The sequence below is a fragment of the Oryctolagus cuniculus genome, chromosome 1 (assembly GCF_051225735.1).
Source record: "Oryctolagus cuniculus isolate XC-2025 breed Fujian yellow rabbit chromosome 1, ASM5122573v1, whole genome shotgun sequence".
In the NCBI taxonomy this organism is placed as follows: domain Eukaryota; kingdom Metazoa; phylum Chordata; class Mammalia; order Lagomorpha; family Leporidae; genus Oryctolagus; species Oryctolagus cuniculus.
The window spans coordinates 52,792,639-52,812,263 of NC_142867.1; the positions used below are offsets into that span (position 1 = coordinate 52,792,639).

Below are 19,625 nucleotides of genomic sequence, written 5' to 3' on the forward strand. Positions count from 1 at the left end.
GAATTAGTGCAACTGATTTTCAGCTAGATAAATTTTCTATATAAAGATAATTGTTCTTTCTGTGAGATGTTAACTCTTAACAAGTGATATTGCTTACTTTATTAGGAAATTGTAGCATAATTCCAAACATTTTAACTGATTTTTTCTCCTTCTCTGCTACCCCCTACCTTACCCATCCTTCATTTTGTAGGGACTTTTGGTATATACACATCTTTAGCTAGTTTTATTTTTCTATGTTTAAGTAGTTCATAACATTGTTCCTATGCAATATAAAAAAACTCCTGTGATTTGCCCCATTTAATTTCTAATAGTTTGAATGGCTCTCCTGATCAGTGTCATGACTTATTTATATAGCTAGATTAGTGGTATCTTATATTGACTTTTTTGTGGTTTGGGGTCTAGAAATGTTTTTCTAAGCTTCTGATAGTAATAGTGGTAAAAGCAGAAACTCTAGGTAGACATTTTTATCTCATACTTTGTAGAATACTTTCCTCTGGTTCTGCTATTTTAATATAATAATGCTTGTTTTCTTGTAAAAATGCATATTCATTGCATAAATATTAAATATAGGACGGCATATAGAAAAAATATCCTATTGAAGGAAGAATACTTTAAATATTTTGGCAGTAGCATTTTTTTCCTATGGGTACATACAAATAAAATCAGACATGTGCACTTAAAAATTTCCAGATATTACTGTATGTATTGTTATATAATCTATTTTCTTTTAAAAAATTATGAACATCCTCTGTCATTTAATAGTCTCCTATAGCATAATGTTAAGTATTATATTTTGTGGGTATATATATATTTATTGTAATTTATTTCACCAACCTGAGTTTTTCTGATACTTGATCAGAGAAAAAGGTCAGCATGATTTGATAGCATTAATTTCTCCAGAAAGGAAGCCTATCTAAAGGAGGTAAGGAAACATGTACTCACATGATAGTGTGATTACAAAATGAACTCTTTAAAAGTATGCTTACTACTTTTAAAATAAAAGTACATAGGATTGCCATAATAAGGTCTAAAAAATAAATCTTTTTAAAAACACTAGGAAAACTAAGGCTCACACAAGTTGAATCTTTAAAAAAAAGCTAAGACAACCCAACCAAGGTAACCAAGAAAAGTATAGTAATGATGTATGACAATGAGGGTAGTAGAAAAAGAATTTTAGTTCTTATTTTGAAACTTGTTTATCAAAGTGGAAGAACAAACCACCACCAACAACAATAAAAATAACAACTCAAACATTGCTAAGAAGGACACAAAAATCAGTTTAGGTATGGAGGTAAAGAATGTATTTCATTAAATGAATTGTCATGGGGGTCATTTGAAACATAGTTATAAAAAGAATTGCTTGCAACATCTTAAAATTATTGGTAATAATCGTTTTCTTTGAAGATTTTATGAGAAAAGAATAGCTGTTAAAAATGGGAGATTCTAGTCCTGATTTCAAAAGAGGTATAAGATTTTAGGATATGAATAAAAATAATTATTTATGACTAACTTGAACAAAAAGGATGAAAAATGATCTTGAATGGGTTTGTTAAAACCATTTTGTCAGACAAATTTTGACTTTTCACTGATTCAGTTAATAGACTGATAGGATACTTGAACATTAAGGTGAGGGAACTAGTAAGCTAAGAGGTGATTATGTTGATTAATATAGTTTTGATTTTGAATGACCCTATTCAAAGGCAGATTGATCTTGGGAGGTGGCTTTATTCTTTGTCTTCTTGCTCATCTGGAAAAAATAAATTGCCAAATTTTTCTGTGAGGCTAATGAAAGGATAGTAAATATGTATACTGAATGATCCAAAATCATGTCTTAAGTCTAGATTGTTGGAATAATTCAGATGAACTTTTTCAGAGTCTTTGTAAGGCCTGAAAAACAGCAATTTACCTTAAAGTTGCATGACTTTACGATATCACATTTGAAAAAGACCTAAAGGTGGTTTTTATCAGTAATGTGACTTAAAACAGTAGTACAATTAGGCTGTCATCATCTTTCTCAGAGCAGCCCCTCCCCCAAAACCATTTGCATTTCAGTTAATGGAAAAGAAGATAGAACTGCTCTGCTACACACTGAAGTGCTGTTTATTGGTTGTGTGTATAGTCAGGGGGAAGGATGCGAAGAATTTGGATGCCTTGTCAGCTTACGGAACTAAGAACTTAAGAAAGATCTTGATGTGGCACTGGATGGATATTAAGGAATCTTGCAATGAGAGATATCATTACCTATTTGAGGAATCATCCTTTGGCAAAGGAATTAGATTTGGTTTGATTCAGACTTGTTTGAGGTTAGGAATGTGAACTGTGAAGTTAAACCCTGTCTTAGACACACTACGAATTAACTATATGATTTCAGACAAGTTGTTCAGCTTCTAAACTTCCATGTTCTCAGCTGTGAAATGGGGATGGTTTTGAGAATTAAAGTACTCAATATTATTGTGTCTGGCATATAGTAAATGCTCAGATTTAACATTGTTGCTGCTTTTATCTGATCCTACCAGGTAGAACTAGGGAAGTTGTACTCAGCCCAGGGTGATTACAACTGGGGACCTAATGAGTGTAAATACTTGGGGGCCAGGATTGGTACTAAGATATCTTAAGGTGCACAGAACAGCCTCCCTACAACAAATAATTTTCTAGTTTAAAACCTTAAACTAGGGTTAAGTAAAAAGATTTAAGACTTAAATGTTAAGGAAAACCTGCCTTAAGAGTTTTCCAAAGGTAGAACAAAGCTATTGAAAGATAACTCTTGCCACAGGGTCTTAGAGAGCTTCATTTCATAGCTTCATTTCTTACTTTCTTTAGGTCTTTGCTCAGACATCCCCCCTCAGAGTTCTACCTTGAGCACTCAAAGTGGTGATGCTCTGCTTACGCGGCTTTATTTTTCCTCATATCATTTATCACCATATGACATCAAATATGTTTATAACTATGTTACTCTTTACTAGACTGGTTTAATTTTCAGGGCAGGGATTTCTTCAGTTATAGTCACCAGAGTTAGAACAGTACATGGCATATAGTTCAGCTAATTTATTAGAAACATCTATCTATTCAGTCTCCTCAGTTTAAAGAAGTGCTTGTTTAACAACATCTTCCTTTAAAAAAATAAAAAATAAAAAACAAGATCATAAACATTTTAAAAGAAACCTCTGCAAGTAGGGAAGTGGGCATTTACCTCAGCAGTTAATAAGCCCACATCCCACAATTGGAGTACCTGGGTTTGATTTTTGGTTTAGGTTACTGACTTCAGCTTCCTGCCAAGGCAGACCCTAAGGGGCAGTAGTGATAGCTGAAGTACTTCATTCCTGCCACAATGTAAGAGAGCTTGATTGCTTCCTGGGCATTTGGCGAGTGAAATAATGAATGGGAGATCTCTTTGGCGAGTGAAACAATGAATGGGAGATCTCTGCCTCTCAAAGAAAATTTTAAAAAAGAAAAATTACAGCTTTTTTTTGATTTTTCACATAAAATCAGTTTCTCTCATTTGAAAAACTTTTACTTTGTAGTAAAATGCTAGTTTGGTCTTTAAGGATACTTATCTCTCAGGAGTGCTAGTATCTAGATCTTAAGTGACTTCAGTTGAAATTTGAGCATATTTCTGAGAGCAGCCCTACAATGGTTGAGAACTTGTGTAATTAGCCTTTGTATCTTGGTACACTGACTATGTATTAAGTGGAAGAGCAGAAAGTTTATAGAAGGCTAATTGAACAAAAGAAGGAAACGATGAGAGAAGTTTTTAGTAAAGCTGTTAAATAGTTTCAAAAGCTTGACAGCATTTCTTACGTCATCAGTCATTGAAAATATAGGGGCCAATGAATGTTTTCTTTACAGGGTTGGTTAGCAAATATTTTTGGTTATGTGGGCTACACTGTTTCTAATACTGTACTTTGCCACTGTAGTGTGAAAGCTGCCGTGAGCAATAATACAGGTTGAGTGGCTTTTATCTCAAATACTTAGAACCAGAAATGTTTCAGTTTGGATTTTTTTTTTTCCAAGTTTGGGAGACTGTTTACATATATATAATGAGGTACCTTGTGGGTGGAATCCATGCCTAAACATAAAATTCATTTGTTTCTTGTACACCTTATACACCTGAAGATAATTTTATATAACCTGAAGATAATTTTATATAACATTTTTAGTGTACCTGTGTTTTGATTGCAGTGGTTGTGTGAGGTCAGTTACAGAATTTTCCACTTATGCTTAGAAACGTTTAGACTTTGGAGTGTTTTGAATTTCATGTTTTCGGATTAGGGATGCTAGGCTTGCCTCAAGCAGTTTGTGTTTTGACCAAAAGGCTACTTCTGGTGTACTGTTTGTATCTGTGTATGCTCCTGAAATCTTACCACAATCAGGATTATAAGCATGGATATCATACCAAAAAGTTTCCTTGGGGCCCTTTTTAACCCTTCCCTTCCAGTCCCTATAGCTTATGCCAGTGCAACCCACAAGCCTTTTTTATTTTTTTATTCTTATTTTTTTGCCGACACGACACTTTAGTCTGTGTTTTCTAAAATTTTATTTAATTTTTTGAAGAGTTTGGCTTCTTTCATTCAGCATAGTGCTTTGAGGTTGACTCATGTTGAGACTTGTCTCAATAGTTCATCCTTTTTATTGGTGAGTAGTGGTCTGTTATATGGATATATTGCAAATTGTTTATCCATTCACTTGTTCATGGACATTTAAGTTTTTAGTTTTGAGCTTTTACAAATAAAGCTGCTGAGAATGTTTTTGTACAAGTCTTTTTAATAGACATGTTTTCATTTCTTCTGAGTAAATACAGAATGGAATGGCTGGATTATATGGCTAGTATATGGTTAACTTAAGAAAGAAATTTTTTCAAAACAATTTCCAAAGTAGTTTTGCCATTTTCTGTTCTTGCCAAAAGGGTATGATAGTTCCATCTTATACACACCCTCATCAGTACTTGATATGGTCAACCTCTTTAATTAGCCATCCAAATAGATTCATAATGGTATAACATAGTTTTTCATTTGCATTTCCTTAATGACTAATATTTAACATCATATGTATTTATCTTTTCCATCTGTGTATCATGAACATTTTGCCCATTATTTTGAGAATTCTTGATATAATTTACATACAAATCCTTTATTATATATGATTTCAGATATTTTCTCTGTGAGTTGTCCTCATTCTCTGAGCACTATTTTTTTTTAATGTTTATTTTTATTTATTTGAAAGAGATCTTCACTGGCTTATTCCTTAAATATCCACACCAGCCAAGGTTGGGCCAGTCTGAAGCCAGGAACTAGAAACTCCCTCCTGAGTCTCCTACATGTGTCAGGAACACAAATACTTGAGCTGTTGTCTGTTGTCACCCAGGGTGTATATTAATGGGAAGCTGGTTCAGAAGCTGAGGCAGGACTCAGACCCTGGCACTCTGATGTGTGAGTTGGCATCCCAAGTGACAGCTTAACTCTCTGTACTACAATTCCTGCCCCTTAAAAAGTGTTTTTTTTATTTGACAGGTAGAGATATAGACAGTGAGAGAGAGAGACAAAGAGAAAGGTCTCCCTTCCATTGGTTCACTCCCCAAATGGCTGCTAGGGCCAGCAGTGCTGCTGATCTGAAGCCAGGAACCAAGTGCTTTTTCCTGGTCTCCCATGCGGGTGCAGGGGCCCAAGCACCTGGGCCATCCTCCACTGACCTCCTGGGCCACAGCAGAGAGCTGGACTGGAAGAGGAGCAACCGGGACTAGAACCCGGCGCTAATATGGGATGCTGGTGCCGCAGGTGGAAGATTAACCGAGTGAGCCACGGCACCGGCCCCTTAAAAGTGTTTTTGAAGTGCAAAACTTTTTTTTTTTTTTTAATTTATTTGACAGGTAGAGTTGGAGAGAGAGAGAGAGAGACAGAGAGAAAGGTTTTCCTTCCGTTGGTTCACTCCCCAAATGGCCGCCACGGCCAGCGCTGCAGCCAATCCAAAGCCAGGAGCCAGGTGCTTCCTCCCGGTCTCCCATGTGGGTGCAGGGGCCCAAGCACTCGGGCCATCCTCCACTGTCCTCCCGGGCCACAGCAGAGAGCTGGACTGGAAGAGGAGCAACCGGGACTAGAACCCGGCGCCCATATGGGATGCCGGTGCTGAAGGCGGAAGATTAACCAAGTGAGCCACAGCGCTGGCCCCTCCCCAAAACTTTCTAATTTTGATGAAATTCAATTATCAGTTTATTCCTCTCGAAATTGTGCCTTCTATTTCTAGAAGTTTCATGGTTTTAGATTTTAGATGTCTGTGATTCATTTTGAGTTAACTTTTGTATATGATGTGAGCTGTTGATCAGAGGATTTTTGTGTTTTAAGAGTGCTGGAAATGAAATAACCATTGTATATGCATTTATTATAGGACTGTTTCATGGAAAAACTCTTCTTACTTGAATTGTTTCTGAACTCTGGTTGAAAATGAGTTGTCTGTACATGTATAGGTGTATAGATCTTGCTAGAGTTTCTGTTCTGGCCCACTGATCTACTTGCATGCTGTATTCATTACTGCAGCTTCATAATAAGTCTTAAAATCATATGTGTTAGTCTTATAACCCCATTTTCCCCCCTTAAAGTTATGTAGGCACTTTAAAGCCCTTTGCATTTGCGTATTAATTTTAGATTTAGTTTGTCACTTTTGAAAAGGAAGCTGGCTTGATTTTTGATTGTGATTATGTTGGATCTATACATCAATTTTGGGAGAACTGACATCCTAACACTGTTGAGTCTTCTGATGTATCAAAATATTTGAGTTTTTCAATATTATTGTAAATGGTATTGTTTTTAAGTCTTCAAATTCAGATTATTTCTAATATATAGAAATAGTTGACTTTAAAATAATGATCTTGTATTTTGCACCCATGGTAAACTAACTTAGTAACTCAGCAGTTCAAATCACTTTTTTGTACTGGAGTCAATATATAATCATGTTATCTACAAATAAAGATGGTTTTATTTCTTTACCCGTCTGAATTTTTTCAATGTCTTTTTTTTTTTTTTTGCCATATCACACTAGCTGGAATCATAAGTACATGATTGAAAAGAAGTGATAAGAGTAGATATCTTTAGTTTTTTTTTTAATTTATTTGAAAGAGTTACACAGAGAAGAGGCAGAGAGAGAGAGAGAGAGAGAGAGAGAGAGAGAGAGAGAGAGTCTTCCATCCACTGGTTCACTCCCCAATTGGCCGCAACAGCCGGAACTGTGCTTATCCGAAGCCAGGAGCCAGGAGTTTCTTCCAGATCTCCAACTTGGGTACAGGGGCCCAAGGACTTGGGCCATCTTCAACTGCCTTCCCAGGCTAAGCAGAGAGCGGGATCGGAAGTGGAGCAGCTGGGACTTGAACCGGCGCCCATATGGGACGCCAGCACTGCAGGCGGTGGCTTTACCCACTATGCCACAGTGCTGGCCCCTTGTTTTTGTTTTTAAAATTTATTTATTTATTTGAAACGCAGTGTTAGAGAAAGAACAAGAGCAAGCAAGCTTCCATCCATTGGTTCATTCCCTAGAGGGCAGCAATAGCCAGGACTAAGTCAAACCAAAGCCAGGATCTTCATCTAGGTCTTCCACGTGTGTAACAGGGGCCCAAACACTTGGGTAATCCACTACTGCATTCCCCAGGCCATTAGTGGTAGCTGGATGGGAAACAGAGAAGCCAGGACACTAACTGGCTGCCCATATGGGATGCTGGCATTCCAGGCAGCTGCTTTACCAGCTATACCTGGATCAAATGTGGAGCAGCCAAGACAACAACCACCACCCATATGGGATGCCTGCGTTGGAGGCTACGGCTTTACTGCTACATCACAGCACTGGCCCTGAAAGAGATTTTCCATCTGCTGGTTCACCCCCCAGATGGCTGCAATAGTCAAGGCTAGGCCAGGCCAAAGCAGGAACTTCACCTAGTTCCCGTGTGGGTGCCATGGGATATTTTACTGCTTTCCCAGGCCCATTAGCAGGAAGCTAGGGCTGATATTATTCTGTCTTAAAGCCTTAGAGGAATTCTTTAGTGAAGCCACATGAAATTTTCTTGTAGAGGATGTTTTTATTACAAATTCATTTTCTTTGATAAATACCCAGCTCTTTAGCTTATCTTTCTTCTTGAGTGGCCTTTGGTAGATTTGAATTTGTTCAGTTCTTCTTAACTTGTGAAATTTGTTTGCATAAAGTTGCTTACAATATTTTGCTATTTTAATAACTGTAGCTTTGAAGATATCAACTCTTATTTCTGATGTTAGTAGTCTATATCTTCTTTCTTTGAACCATTCTGGTTAGAAATTTATCAGTTCATTTCAAAAGGACCAGGTTTGTTTTCATTGTTTTTTTCCTATTTTTTTTTTCTAATTATGTTGATTTCTACTTTGATCTTGATTATTTTCTTACACTGCTTTTTGGTATAACTTGTTCTTTATTTTCTTCAGGTGCAAAGTGAGGTCATTTCCGTAGACTTTTTTTTTAAACTAATGTAGAAATTTAATGTTACAATTTACTTGCTAGGTACTGGTATAATGTCATGCCATGCCACAAATTTTAATGTTGATGGGAAATTTTTTGTTTTTAGTTTCTCTCAGTTCAAAATGTACTGATTTCCCATTTAATTTCTTCTTTGCCCATGACTTATTTGGATAAAATTATTAATTTCCAAATACTTGGGAATTTTCCAGATGGCTCTGTTGTTGAATTCTAATTTAATTACATTGTAGTCAGAACAAATGCTTTGTATGATTAAAATTTTTAAGTTTATTAAAACTTGCTTTATTGCCCAGAATATGATTGAATAAGTTTTCTGCCTTTGTTGGGTGAAGTGTTCTGTTGAATGTCAGGTCAAATCAGTTGATTGGGTCATTCAAATCTTACTAATTGATTTTCTGTTAAACAGTATGATGTTTTTGAAATCTCTGACTATAATTGTGGAGTTGTCTAGTTCTTGTAATTTTATTTTTGTTCCATATATTTTGAAGCTCTGTTTGAGGCTTGGATTGTTGTATACTCTTAATAAATCAGCCCCTTTATCCTTATGAAATACTTTGATAACATTCTTTGCTCTGAGCTCTATTATTTTTTTTTTTGGACAGAGTTAGACAGAGAGACAGAGAGAAAGGTCTTCCTTCCGTTGGTTCACCCCCAAATGGCCTCTATGGCCGGCACGCTGCGCCTATCCAAAGCCAGGAGCCGGATACTTCCTCCTGGTCTCCCTATACTTTTTCTTTCTTTGGACTAATATAGCCTACTGTATGTTTCCTCTTCTTGTTATATTGAACCTCGTAGTACCTTTATATTTAACATATGTAGATGGCAACAAATAGTTGGGTTTAGTTTTTGTGTCCAATTTGATAATCTCCCCCTTTTATGGCTTAGATCATTTACATTTAAGTGATTTAGACCATTTATATTTATGTTTAGAGTCTGTTATGTTGCTTTGTGTTTTCTATTTGTCCTATGAATTTTTCTTCTCTATTTCTCCCTCTTCCTTTTTTATCTTTGTTCTCCTTTGGGTTAAATGTATTGTTTAAAATGATTTCATTTCATCTCCTTTGTTGGCATATTAGCTATAATTCCTTATGTCCTTAAAAAGAGGAACTTCAAAAAGTTCATGGAAAATGGGATTAAAGATAAGTTTATTTTGGTTCAAAAATTGTGAAATCCATATGTCTTATTTTCATAGTATGCATTATTTGTGAAAGTTTTGAAGATCCTTTCTATTAGTGATTGCTTTAACATTTATGGTATGTATTTTAATTTATCACAGTTTCCCTTCAAATGATGTTACACCATTTCTTTTCGTGTATAAAAACCTTACAATATGGGGCCAGTGCTGTGGCTTAGCAGGTAAAGCCACCGCCTACAGTGCTGGTATCCCATTTGGGCACCGGTTCAAGTCCTGGCTGCTCCACTTCCAATCCAGCTCTCTGCTATGGCCTTGGAAACAGTAGAGGATGGCCCAAGTCCTTGGACTCCTGCATCCATGTGGAAGACCCAGAGGAAGCTCCTGGCTCCTGGCCTCGGATTGGTGCAGTTCTGGCCATTGCAGCCAACTGGGGAGTGAACCAGCAGATGGAAGACCTCTCTCTCTTTCTCTGCCTCTCCTTCTTTCTCTGTGTAACTCTGACTTTCAAATAAATAAATAAAAATTTTAGCTATTGTAATCATACGTGTATGTTATAAACTTCACATTATAATGGTATAATTATTAATATTTTGAAGAGATTTAAACAGTGAGAAAAGTATCATATTTGTCCTTGCAGTTACTATTTCCAAGGTTCTTCATTCCTTTGTGTAGATGCATATTTTCATTTGGCATTATATTTTCTGCTCAAAGGACTTCCTTTTTGTAGTACAGATCTGCTCATGGTAAATTTTTTTTTGTCAGAATGTCTGTATTTCTCTTTTTTGAAAGATGTCTTTTCTAACAAACCTATTGGCAAATTTTGTTTTAGTTATAGAATTTGTGCATATCCCATCTGTGAGTTTGATCTTAGGAACACATTTCTTTTGGCTTCCTATTTCTCTTCCTGTAAGGACTCTATTTATACCTGTATTGGGCCAATTAAAGTTGACCCACAGTATACTCCTGCTATTTAATAGCTATTTTCTCTATTTCATTTTAGATATTTAATAAATATTTATTTGTTATCAAATTCATCAATCTGTAACATGTAATCTCCCATTAATTCCACTCAGTGTTTTTTTTTTTTTTTTTAAGATGTATTCATTTGGAAGTCAGAGTTACACATAGAGAGGAGGAGAGGCAGAGAGAGAGAAAGAGGTCTTCCATCTGCTGGTTCACTCCCCAATGGGCCACAATAGCTAGAGCTGCACTAATCAGGAGCTAGGAGCCAGGAGCTTCCTCCAGGTCTTCCCATGCAGGTTCAGGAGCCCAAGGACCTGGGCCATATTACACTGCCTTCCCAGACCACACCAGAAAGCTGGATCGGAAGTGGAGTAGCCAGGTCTCGAATCGGTGCCCATATGGGTTGCTGGCACCTCAGGCGGCAGCTTTAGTCACTAAACCACAGCACTGGCCCCTTTTGTCTCATTTTTATTTCTGGAAATTTAATTTGTGTCTTTGTCTTCTATTTCTCTGTGTAATTTTTTGGAGGAATACGGTTATGATGACTTTTCTAATGCCTTTTTTTTTTTATAAAGATTTATTTATTTGAAAGCGTTAGAGAAGGAGAGGCAGAGAGAGAAGGGGGGGCGGTGGGGAGAGGTCTTCCATCCACTTGTTCACTCACCAATTGGCCGCAACAGCCGGAGCTGCACCGATCTGAAGCCAGGAGCCAGGAGCTTCCTCCAGGTCTTTCCGTGCAGGTACAGGGGCCCAAGGACTTGGGCCATCTTCCACTGCTTTCCCAGGCCATAGCAGAGAGCTGGATTGGAAGTGGAGCAGCCTAGTCTTGAACCAGCGCCCATATGGGATGCTGGCACTGCAGGCAGCAGCTTTACCCGCTATGCCATAGCACCAGCCAAATGCCTTTGTTTCTAATTCTAACATATATGTCAGTTCTGGCTTCATTTCAGTTGATTTTTTCCCCTTATCAATTACGTGTTCTTGCTTCTTTACATAGTACTTGGTCATTTTTAAGTTTCATTTATTTATTTGAAAGAGTGACTGGGAGAAAGTAGAATCAGAGAGAAAGATCTTCCATCCATTGGTTTACTTCCCACATGCTCACAACAGCTAGGGCTGGGTCCCAACACAGCCAGGAACCAGGAACTACATCTAGGTCCCCTCCCCTCCCCCCAATCTCTCTTATCCCAACTTGGGCCATCATCCACTGCCTCCTAGGCACATTAACATGGATTGGATTGGAAGGAAAGTCAGGACTTGAACCCAAGTACTCTGTTATGGAATACAGATTTCCCAAGGGGTACCTTTTAACCCATTTCACCAAGCTGACTTTCCTGTGCTTGGTTATTTTTGATTGCATGTCATACATTATGAATTTTTCCTTGTCAGAGTTGATATGTTTTATTCCTACAAATATTCTTGAGCTTTGTTTTTTATTCAGTTATTCAGAAACAATTTGATGCTTTCAGGTCAAGTTAAAATTGGTTAGGTATGACTAAAGCAGTGTTGACTCTGGGTCTAATTATTTATTATTTTGGAATCAGGACTTGCCTGGCTCTCTCTTCCATGTCCTACATATACATTATGAGGTTTTTCACTGTGTTTTATGGAAAGAGACTCTATTACTGGCTCTGTGTGTGTGCTGGACATTGTTTCCTTGAATCCTTTGAGTGGTTTCTTTCCCTACCCTCTTGTAGTTTCCTTGTATGTATTTACTTCTGATATTTAGTTGAATACTCAAGGAAGACTGCTTATCTCTCAAATGTTCTCTCTCTGTGCTACTTCTCCTCTCTAGTCCTCTTCTGAGGACTCTGGCCACCTATTCCAGTATCTCAGCTCTGAATCTTTAATTTAAGAGTCCACTGGGTTTCCCTGAGTTTCCTGTTTTTGTGCTTACCGTGGAAATTGGGATTACTCTTCTTCATTTACTGCTGTATTGTGTCTTGAAAAACCATTGTTTCGCCGGCGCCGCGGCTCACTAGGCTAATCCTCCGCCTTGCGGCGCCCGCACACCTGGTTCTAGTCCCGGTCGGGGCGCTGGATTCTGCCCCTGTTGCTCCTCTTCCAGTCCAGCTCCCTGCTGTGGCCAGGGAGTGCAGTGGAGGATGGCCCAAGTCCTTGGGCCCTGCACCCCATGGATAAGCAGGATAAGCACCTGGCTCCTGCCATCGGATCAGCGTGGTGCGCCGGCCGGCCACAGCGCGCTGGCCGCGGCGGCCATTGGAGGGTGAACCAACGGCAAAAGGAAGACCTTTCTCTCTCTCTCTCTCACTGTCCACTCTGCCTGTAAAAAATAAAAATAAAAAAAAATTGTTTCATATTCTTTTTTTTTTTAATTATTTTAGGAAAGTAAGTAAAATACAGTCCTTATTCTGTCATGGCTGGAAGCAGGAATTGGGGTTGATTTACTCTTCATCTCCTTACCTGTCCTCAATTCATGTCTCTCACATCCTTTTAAATGTACCCTAAAGCAGAACTGTCCTTTTAAACCTGCGCATCCTCATTTTCTTTTGCACATATTAATTATTTTTATCTTTAGAGTGCTTCACTGATCTAAAATTATTTAATTAAGCAGAGTAGGACATAATTAGTCTTCTCTGACATCTGATTTTGAGATCAGGTTCCAGGCACATAACTATTTGGGAGTGAAAAGAAAGTAAGTAGAAGTATATTATGACACTTTTTGCATTCATTTAAAGTATAAGCAGTTTAGAAATGAAGCCAATATTTCAGCAGAATGCTTAGCAGTGTCTAAGCTACTGAGGTGTCTAGTGGAAATGCTTTTTCAATTAATCAGTCTACTTGGCTCTTGCTCAAACTGAGCATTTACTCTCCATTTGCTTTAGTTGTAGCTGTGTTTATTCCGTATTCATTAAATTAGCAGACAAACATTTAGAAAATATAGTTGAAAATGTTTACAACTTAGCAACCAGAATAATTTGAAATTATTTTTTTCCTGTGTATGATCCTTGTTTTATTAATATGGGTTCTTTTTCTTTTTCCTACTTAAGAAAAGGAACCAGTAATTCCATTGTTCCTACTCTGAGGTTTTTAAACATAAATGCTTTAGGATCTTTTGATTTCTTCTATATGAAGAAAGATTATCTTTCGAAGATACAATCATGTGAATTTTTTTTTTTTTTTTTTTGCCAGAAAGTAGATGGGAGTGGAATTTTTTCTCTGTATGTTTATGAGAGACAAATGACTGATAAAGGCTCATAGCTTTTTTTTTTTTCTTAAATTTTTCTAGAAGTGACTTTTGGCGTAAATACAAAGTTCTTGTATTCCATGTTATAGCAAGGTGATGATTGGTTTTCATAATGAAAAAACTACTAAAATGATGAAAAGGCTTATAGCTAATAAACCAACAAAAGAGATGACCCTGAGACACTGAAGGATTTAAAACTTTCTAAGTCACTAAGAAAATTAAATTTTAGGGATGGATCTTTGGCATAGCAGTTACAGCACTGCTTGAGATAACCTGCATCCCATATTGTAGTGTCTGAGTTTAAATCCCAGTTCCAGTCTCAATATTCCAGCTTCTTGCTAATGTACACTTTGGGGAGATAACAGGTATTGGCTCAGATATTTGGTTTCCTGCTACCCGCATGGGAGAACAGAGTTAAATTCCTGACTCCTAACTTAGTACTGGCGCAGCCCTGGCTGTTGTGGGCGTTTGGGGAGCAAACCAGGAGATGGGAGATCTCTCCTTGTTTCTCAAAAAAAAAAAAAATTGAAATATTAACTAGTATGATTTTGGTAAAGGTGAGAGTATAATATTATGGAGGAGGCACTAGGATGAACCAAAAAGCTTAAATGATAGAGGATTTCCACTAAATATGATGTGACAATTAAACTGACATTTAATGGGTAGATTATATTGTGGCAGCTGATCAGTTTACTTATAGTTCACATTTAATCCTCGTGTTAACTTACTTAATACACTTTATTTAATCCTCATGTTAACCTTCAAAGGTAAATAGAATCTACATTTTACAGATGGGAAACCAAGGTTCCAAAATATTAAATAACATTCAAAATGTCAAGTTTAGTATTAAAGGACAATTTGATTGCATTTATAATCCTAAATTGATGAAGTTCCTTATGTTTCTTAAAAAAAAATTAAGTAACTTTAAACTATGAGCCATTATGTATGCTAACATGGTAAATTTCTGATTTGCCTGTGTCTGGTGCTCTCATTTGTATAACCATCAATTTTCTAACCTGCAATGTATTCTGATTATTGAAATCTTGTCTATTTGTCAGGGCCTTTTGGACTAGTATTAACTCTGATGTATAGCAATGTCATCTTGTGCTGAGTTCCTAACGCATCTCTCACTCACTCAGTAGTTATATAACTGGGATATATGTAGTAGCTTTATATTTGGAAGATGAGATAACTCCTGAAAATTGCTACATGTTCATGTATTACTGCTATGCTTAGATCATAAGCTCATGAAGGAGCTTCTTCTATTGACATTTAGCAGTGTTGTACACATAGTACATGTAAATAATTGTGTGAATGAATTTAGACTATTTTAATTAACATTCTCAATGATTTTACTTTCTCTGTGTGTGTGTGTGTGTGTGTGAGAGAGAGAGAGAAAGAGAGAGAGAGAGAAAGAGAGAGAGAGATTTTACTTCTTGTGGACCTGTTTACTCTGTAAGATGTTTTAAAGTCCCTTGACTTTAGGCAGTCAGTGCAGTTAAAATTTTCAGAGAGATATTTTTCAAAATTTTTGTTTAAAAATTAACAGTGTTTTGAAAAGACTTCTCAAAGTGAGTTGATTGAAGTTGGCATGTAAATTTACTTAGCAGGGAGACCAATTACTTTGCCCTGTACTTTAGTTTTTTAATGTTCTAAAAGCTGATATGCTTCCCACCTCTTTTTCCTCCACAATCAAAGAAATCAAAAGGAATACTGAGTAATATTTGGAATATCTGAGTGATCTACTGTTAACTTATACTTGTACTTCTAACTCAAATGTCAGTTAACCTTTTAGGGTTTTAGTTTCCTCATCTTAAAAAATGAGTTCTATTATGTGATCTCTACAAACCCATTATTCCAGGATTCATGAAACCTAAAAGTTTGAGGTATGTTATATTTCAGAACTGGAAAGTAGCATTTTATTTTTTTACTTAAAAATGTTATGATACCTTCTGTTAATCGTGTCTTTCTTTAAAACGATTTTGTGATCTGATCTTTCTATTTTAATTGTGAATTTTTTTCTAACTTACCAGTACCCCTTCGCGTGTTGCTAAAGGAGGAGTGGACCACACCAAAATGAGTCTACATGGTGCTAGTGGGGGGCATGAGCGATCAAGAGATAGACGAAGGTCAAGTGACAGATCGCGAGATTCATCACATGAAAGAACAGAGTCTCAGCTTACTCCTTGTATTAGAAATGTTACTTCTCCAACACGACAGCACCATGTTGGTATGTAAAATCATCTAGTCTGCTCAGTGGTTCTTAAGAGCTATGGGTTTACCTTTTTAAAGTGGTAGTGACACTGAAATGTGCCTAATACTTCAGAGTAAAATTACTTTCTATTAGGTTGTTTCTGTTTTAGCAGAGTTTGGTTCTTGTTATGAAAAAACATCTTATTAAATGTAACTTAAAGGTGAACTTTTTTTAAAGTCTAGGGCAATAATATAAATGAAGTAACTAAAATGCATTTCAAACTGGCCTATGGATTTCTCAAGTTAATTTTTATCTTTGAAGGTGTATATTGCAGCTGGCGCCGCGGCTCACTAGGCTAATCCTCCGCCTAGCGGCACCGGCACACCGGGTTCTAGTCCCGGTTGGGGCGCCGGATTCTGTCCCGGTTGCCCCTCTTCCAGGCCAGCTCTCTGCTGTGGCCAGGGAGTGCAGTGGAGGATGGCCCAGGTGCTTGGGCCCTGCACCCCATGGGAGACCAGGAAAAGCACCTGGCTCCTGGCTCCTGCCATCGGATCAGCGCGGTGCGCCAGCCGCAGCGCGCTGGCCGCGGCGGCCATTGGAGGGTGAACCAACGGCAAAAGGAAGACCTTTCTCTCTGTCTCTCTCTCTCACTGTCCACTCTGCCTGTCAAAAAATAAAATAAATAAAATAAAAAAAAAGACTTTATAAAAACAAGGTGTATATTGCAATATTTTATTTTAAAATAATTTGTAGTAAATTGTTAATAAAAATCTCTTATAAAGAAAGTAAAAATTGGAATAACCATTATAGAGTTATTGACTTTGGTTTTTAAGAATATTTCAAATTTAATAAAAATAGAAGATGAATGAGGAGGTGTGTAATTTTTTTTTTAGCAGCTAACTCAAGTATTTCCCCTTCTTCCTACTTATTACTATAAATGAACGTTATTACTCCAGGTGAATACATTGTGTGACTGTCAAGCACTAGTCTGAAACAGAGGTGCTGAAGGAATGTGAGCTTGCTGATTTTCATTTTCTCCTGGGGAGGGGGCAAATGAAATACTTCAGTTTACCCTAGGAAGAGGTTCTTATAGTCTATTGTAAATCAAATTCATTTATATTAGTGTCTATTAGTAATGCAGAGAAATTGTCAATATTTAAGTAGATCCTTGAAAACAGATTAGTATTTATAAACCAGATATTAAATAAGTATAAATAAGAGTTAACAGTTTGTTAGTTTAGTGTCTGGCAGTAGAATTGCAGGATATAATAAACTATGTTATTACTTTTAGCAAATTTTGCTTTTGGAAGTCTACCATCATTGTGCAAACAGGCAAAAAGAAGGTGGGGGGGAGTGTCAGAGTATCTCTGGAGATATAGCAAAACCTAATTATATAATCAGTAATGCTGTACAGAGTGTTCCGAGTAGCCTGAGTCATGGAGGAATTTGGCAAAAGCTGATGAAACTGATGAGATGGAGGTACATTTTTAGGTCACCTTTAAAGTTTTGTGTTCCAGCTTCTAAATGAAACTTAGCATAAAATCTTAGTCTTTATTTTCTTTTGATAGAATATTGGAATATGTGAACAAAAATTGTATTTTAATCTGTAAAAGACATAGACAGTAATTATAGATCATTTAAAATTTGTAGCAGTGCTTTATATAACAAAAATGAGAATGAAAAAGCAGTAGATCATCAGCTGTTAGAGCACTTTATTTGGTGGGCAAAATAGTTTTTTCTGGTCCTTAGTGAAAAAAAATTTTTTTTTGACAGGCAGAGTTACAGTGAGAGAGAGAGAGACAGAGATAAAGGTCTTCCTTTTTCTGTTGGTTCACCCCCCAAGTGGCTGCTATGGCTGGCATGTTGCGGCTGGCACGCTGTGCTGATCCGAAGCCAGGAGCTAGGTGCTTCCTCCTGGTATCCCAAGTGGGTGCAGGGCCCAAGGACCTGGGCCATCCTCCACTGCACTCCTGGGCCACAGCAGTGAGCTGGACTGGAAGAGGAGCAACCGGGACAGAATCCAGCGCCCCAACCGGGACTAGAACCTGGGGTGCCAGTGCCGCAGGCAGAGGATTAGCCAAGTGAGCCGTAGCACCGGCCATTAGTGAAATTTTTTTCTTTTTTTTTGGACCTTTCTTTTGTGAATGTGATAAATTGCTGGTTTTAGAATGCCTTTATTAACATAGTAAGACTCTAAAGTTTGTGTTTTCAGAATAAAATTACCCACTTCAGTAATTAAAACAGTTTAAATTGGTATTCTTAGTAATCTGTTACTAACTTAAATTAAGCCTATTGGACTTATAATACTTGATCCCTTGGGTTTCTATATATTTTTTAGTGGAGTATAACATTTGCTTTAATTTTTTTATCTTAGTCCCAGTCCCTAGTCAGCTATGCTTTTTTAAAAAAAAAATCTACAAATAAAGATGTAAAAACGTTTTGATGTCTTGAGTTTTAATACTGGAAAATAAATTAATGTTTATGGCATTCTGTGATAATATTATCTGAAATCAAAACAGAAATAGTGATTTAAAACAGCTTCTGTAAATTTAAAAGATATATCAGGGATTGAATATTTTTTAAAAATTTGCATAACTTTAACATCTTTATTTCAGAACGAGAAAAAGATCACAGTTCCTCTCGTCCAAGCAGTCCTCGTCCTCAAAAGGCATCGCCCAATGGTTCCATCAGTAGTACTGGGAATGGCAGCAGAAACAGTAGTCAGTCAAGTTCAGATGGTAGCTGTAAGACATCTGGAGAGATGGTTTTTGTATATGAAAATGCAAAAGAAGGAGCACGGAGTGTAAGAACATCAGAACGAGTAACGCTAATAGTGGATAACACTAGATTTGTTGTAGACCCATCCATTTTTACTGCGCAGCCAAATACAATGTTAGGCAGGTTTGTATTATGTTCTTCTTTTTTATACCATTAATTGTAAAGCTCTTTCACAGTCATCATTTTCACTTAACTTTCATAGTAATTCTCTGTTGGAATATAGCATTTCTGTTTTACAGATAAAAACTTGAGTTTTGGAGGTTAAATCACTTGTCCAAGTTAATATGGCGAGAACATGGTAAAGTGAAAGCTCGAGTTTGGTTTTATTTCTAATATTCTTTGCAATTCCAGGAGGAGTAATAAATAGTTATTGAAGTCAGGATACTAAAAGATCTTTATATATTAAGACCAAATATTGAATCTAACCATGTAAATTTAGCAGTGATACATTTCCTGCACTTGTATTTCCAAGTCCAAACACCAAATAAAGAAGTGTTAGCATTATTTAAGAAAAAAAGAAAACAGTTGGTTAGCTATAAAGTCAGCATCAGTTACCAGTTTGATGTAGATACTTAAAAAAAACAAAAGCAAAAAGGAATGCCATTAACAAGTACACTTAGTAAAATGAAGGAAATCATAGACAACATAAATTTGATAGTATGTCTAAAATTAAGATCAAATACCTTTTAGTTATAAAAATTTATATCTTTTTCACACTCCTATAAAATGAAGGTATAAGTAAATAGAAGCTTATGTACAGTGAAAATTTATATTTTTCTATATTTTGTGCTTGTGTGTGTGTGTGAGGGAGAGAATTAGTGTATCAAGATACGGAATAAATGCTGGAGTATTCTAACACTATA

The 19,625-nt window shown here is 36.8% G+C and overlaps 1 protein-coding gene across 10 annotated transcripts in view; it reads left to right on the plus strand.

Annotated features, from left to right (window-relative positions):
• The window catches only part of BTBD10 (BTB domain containing 10), a 71,313-nt gene that overhangs the window by 32,903 nt on the left and 18,785 nt on the right, over positions 1 to 19,625 (plus strand). For all 10 annotated transcript variants that reach the window (XM_089311147.1, XM_089311143.1, XM_002708820.6 and 7 more), the window contains 2 exons: positions 15,824 to 16,020; positions 18,600 to 18,885. In XM_089311147.1, coding sequence (XP_089167273.1) covers positions 15,867 to 16,020; positions 18,600 to 18,885 — 440 coding nt within the window. In that variant the 5' untranslated portion in view covers positions 15,824 to 15,866. The remainder of the gene's footprint in view (positions 1 to 15,823; positions 16,021 to 18,599; positions 18,886 to 19,625) is intronic.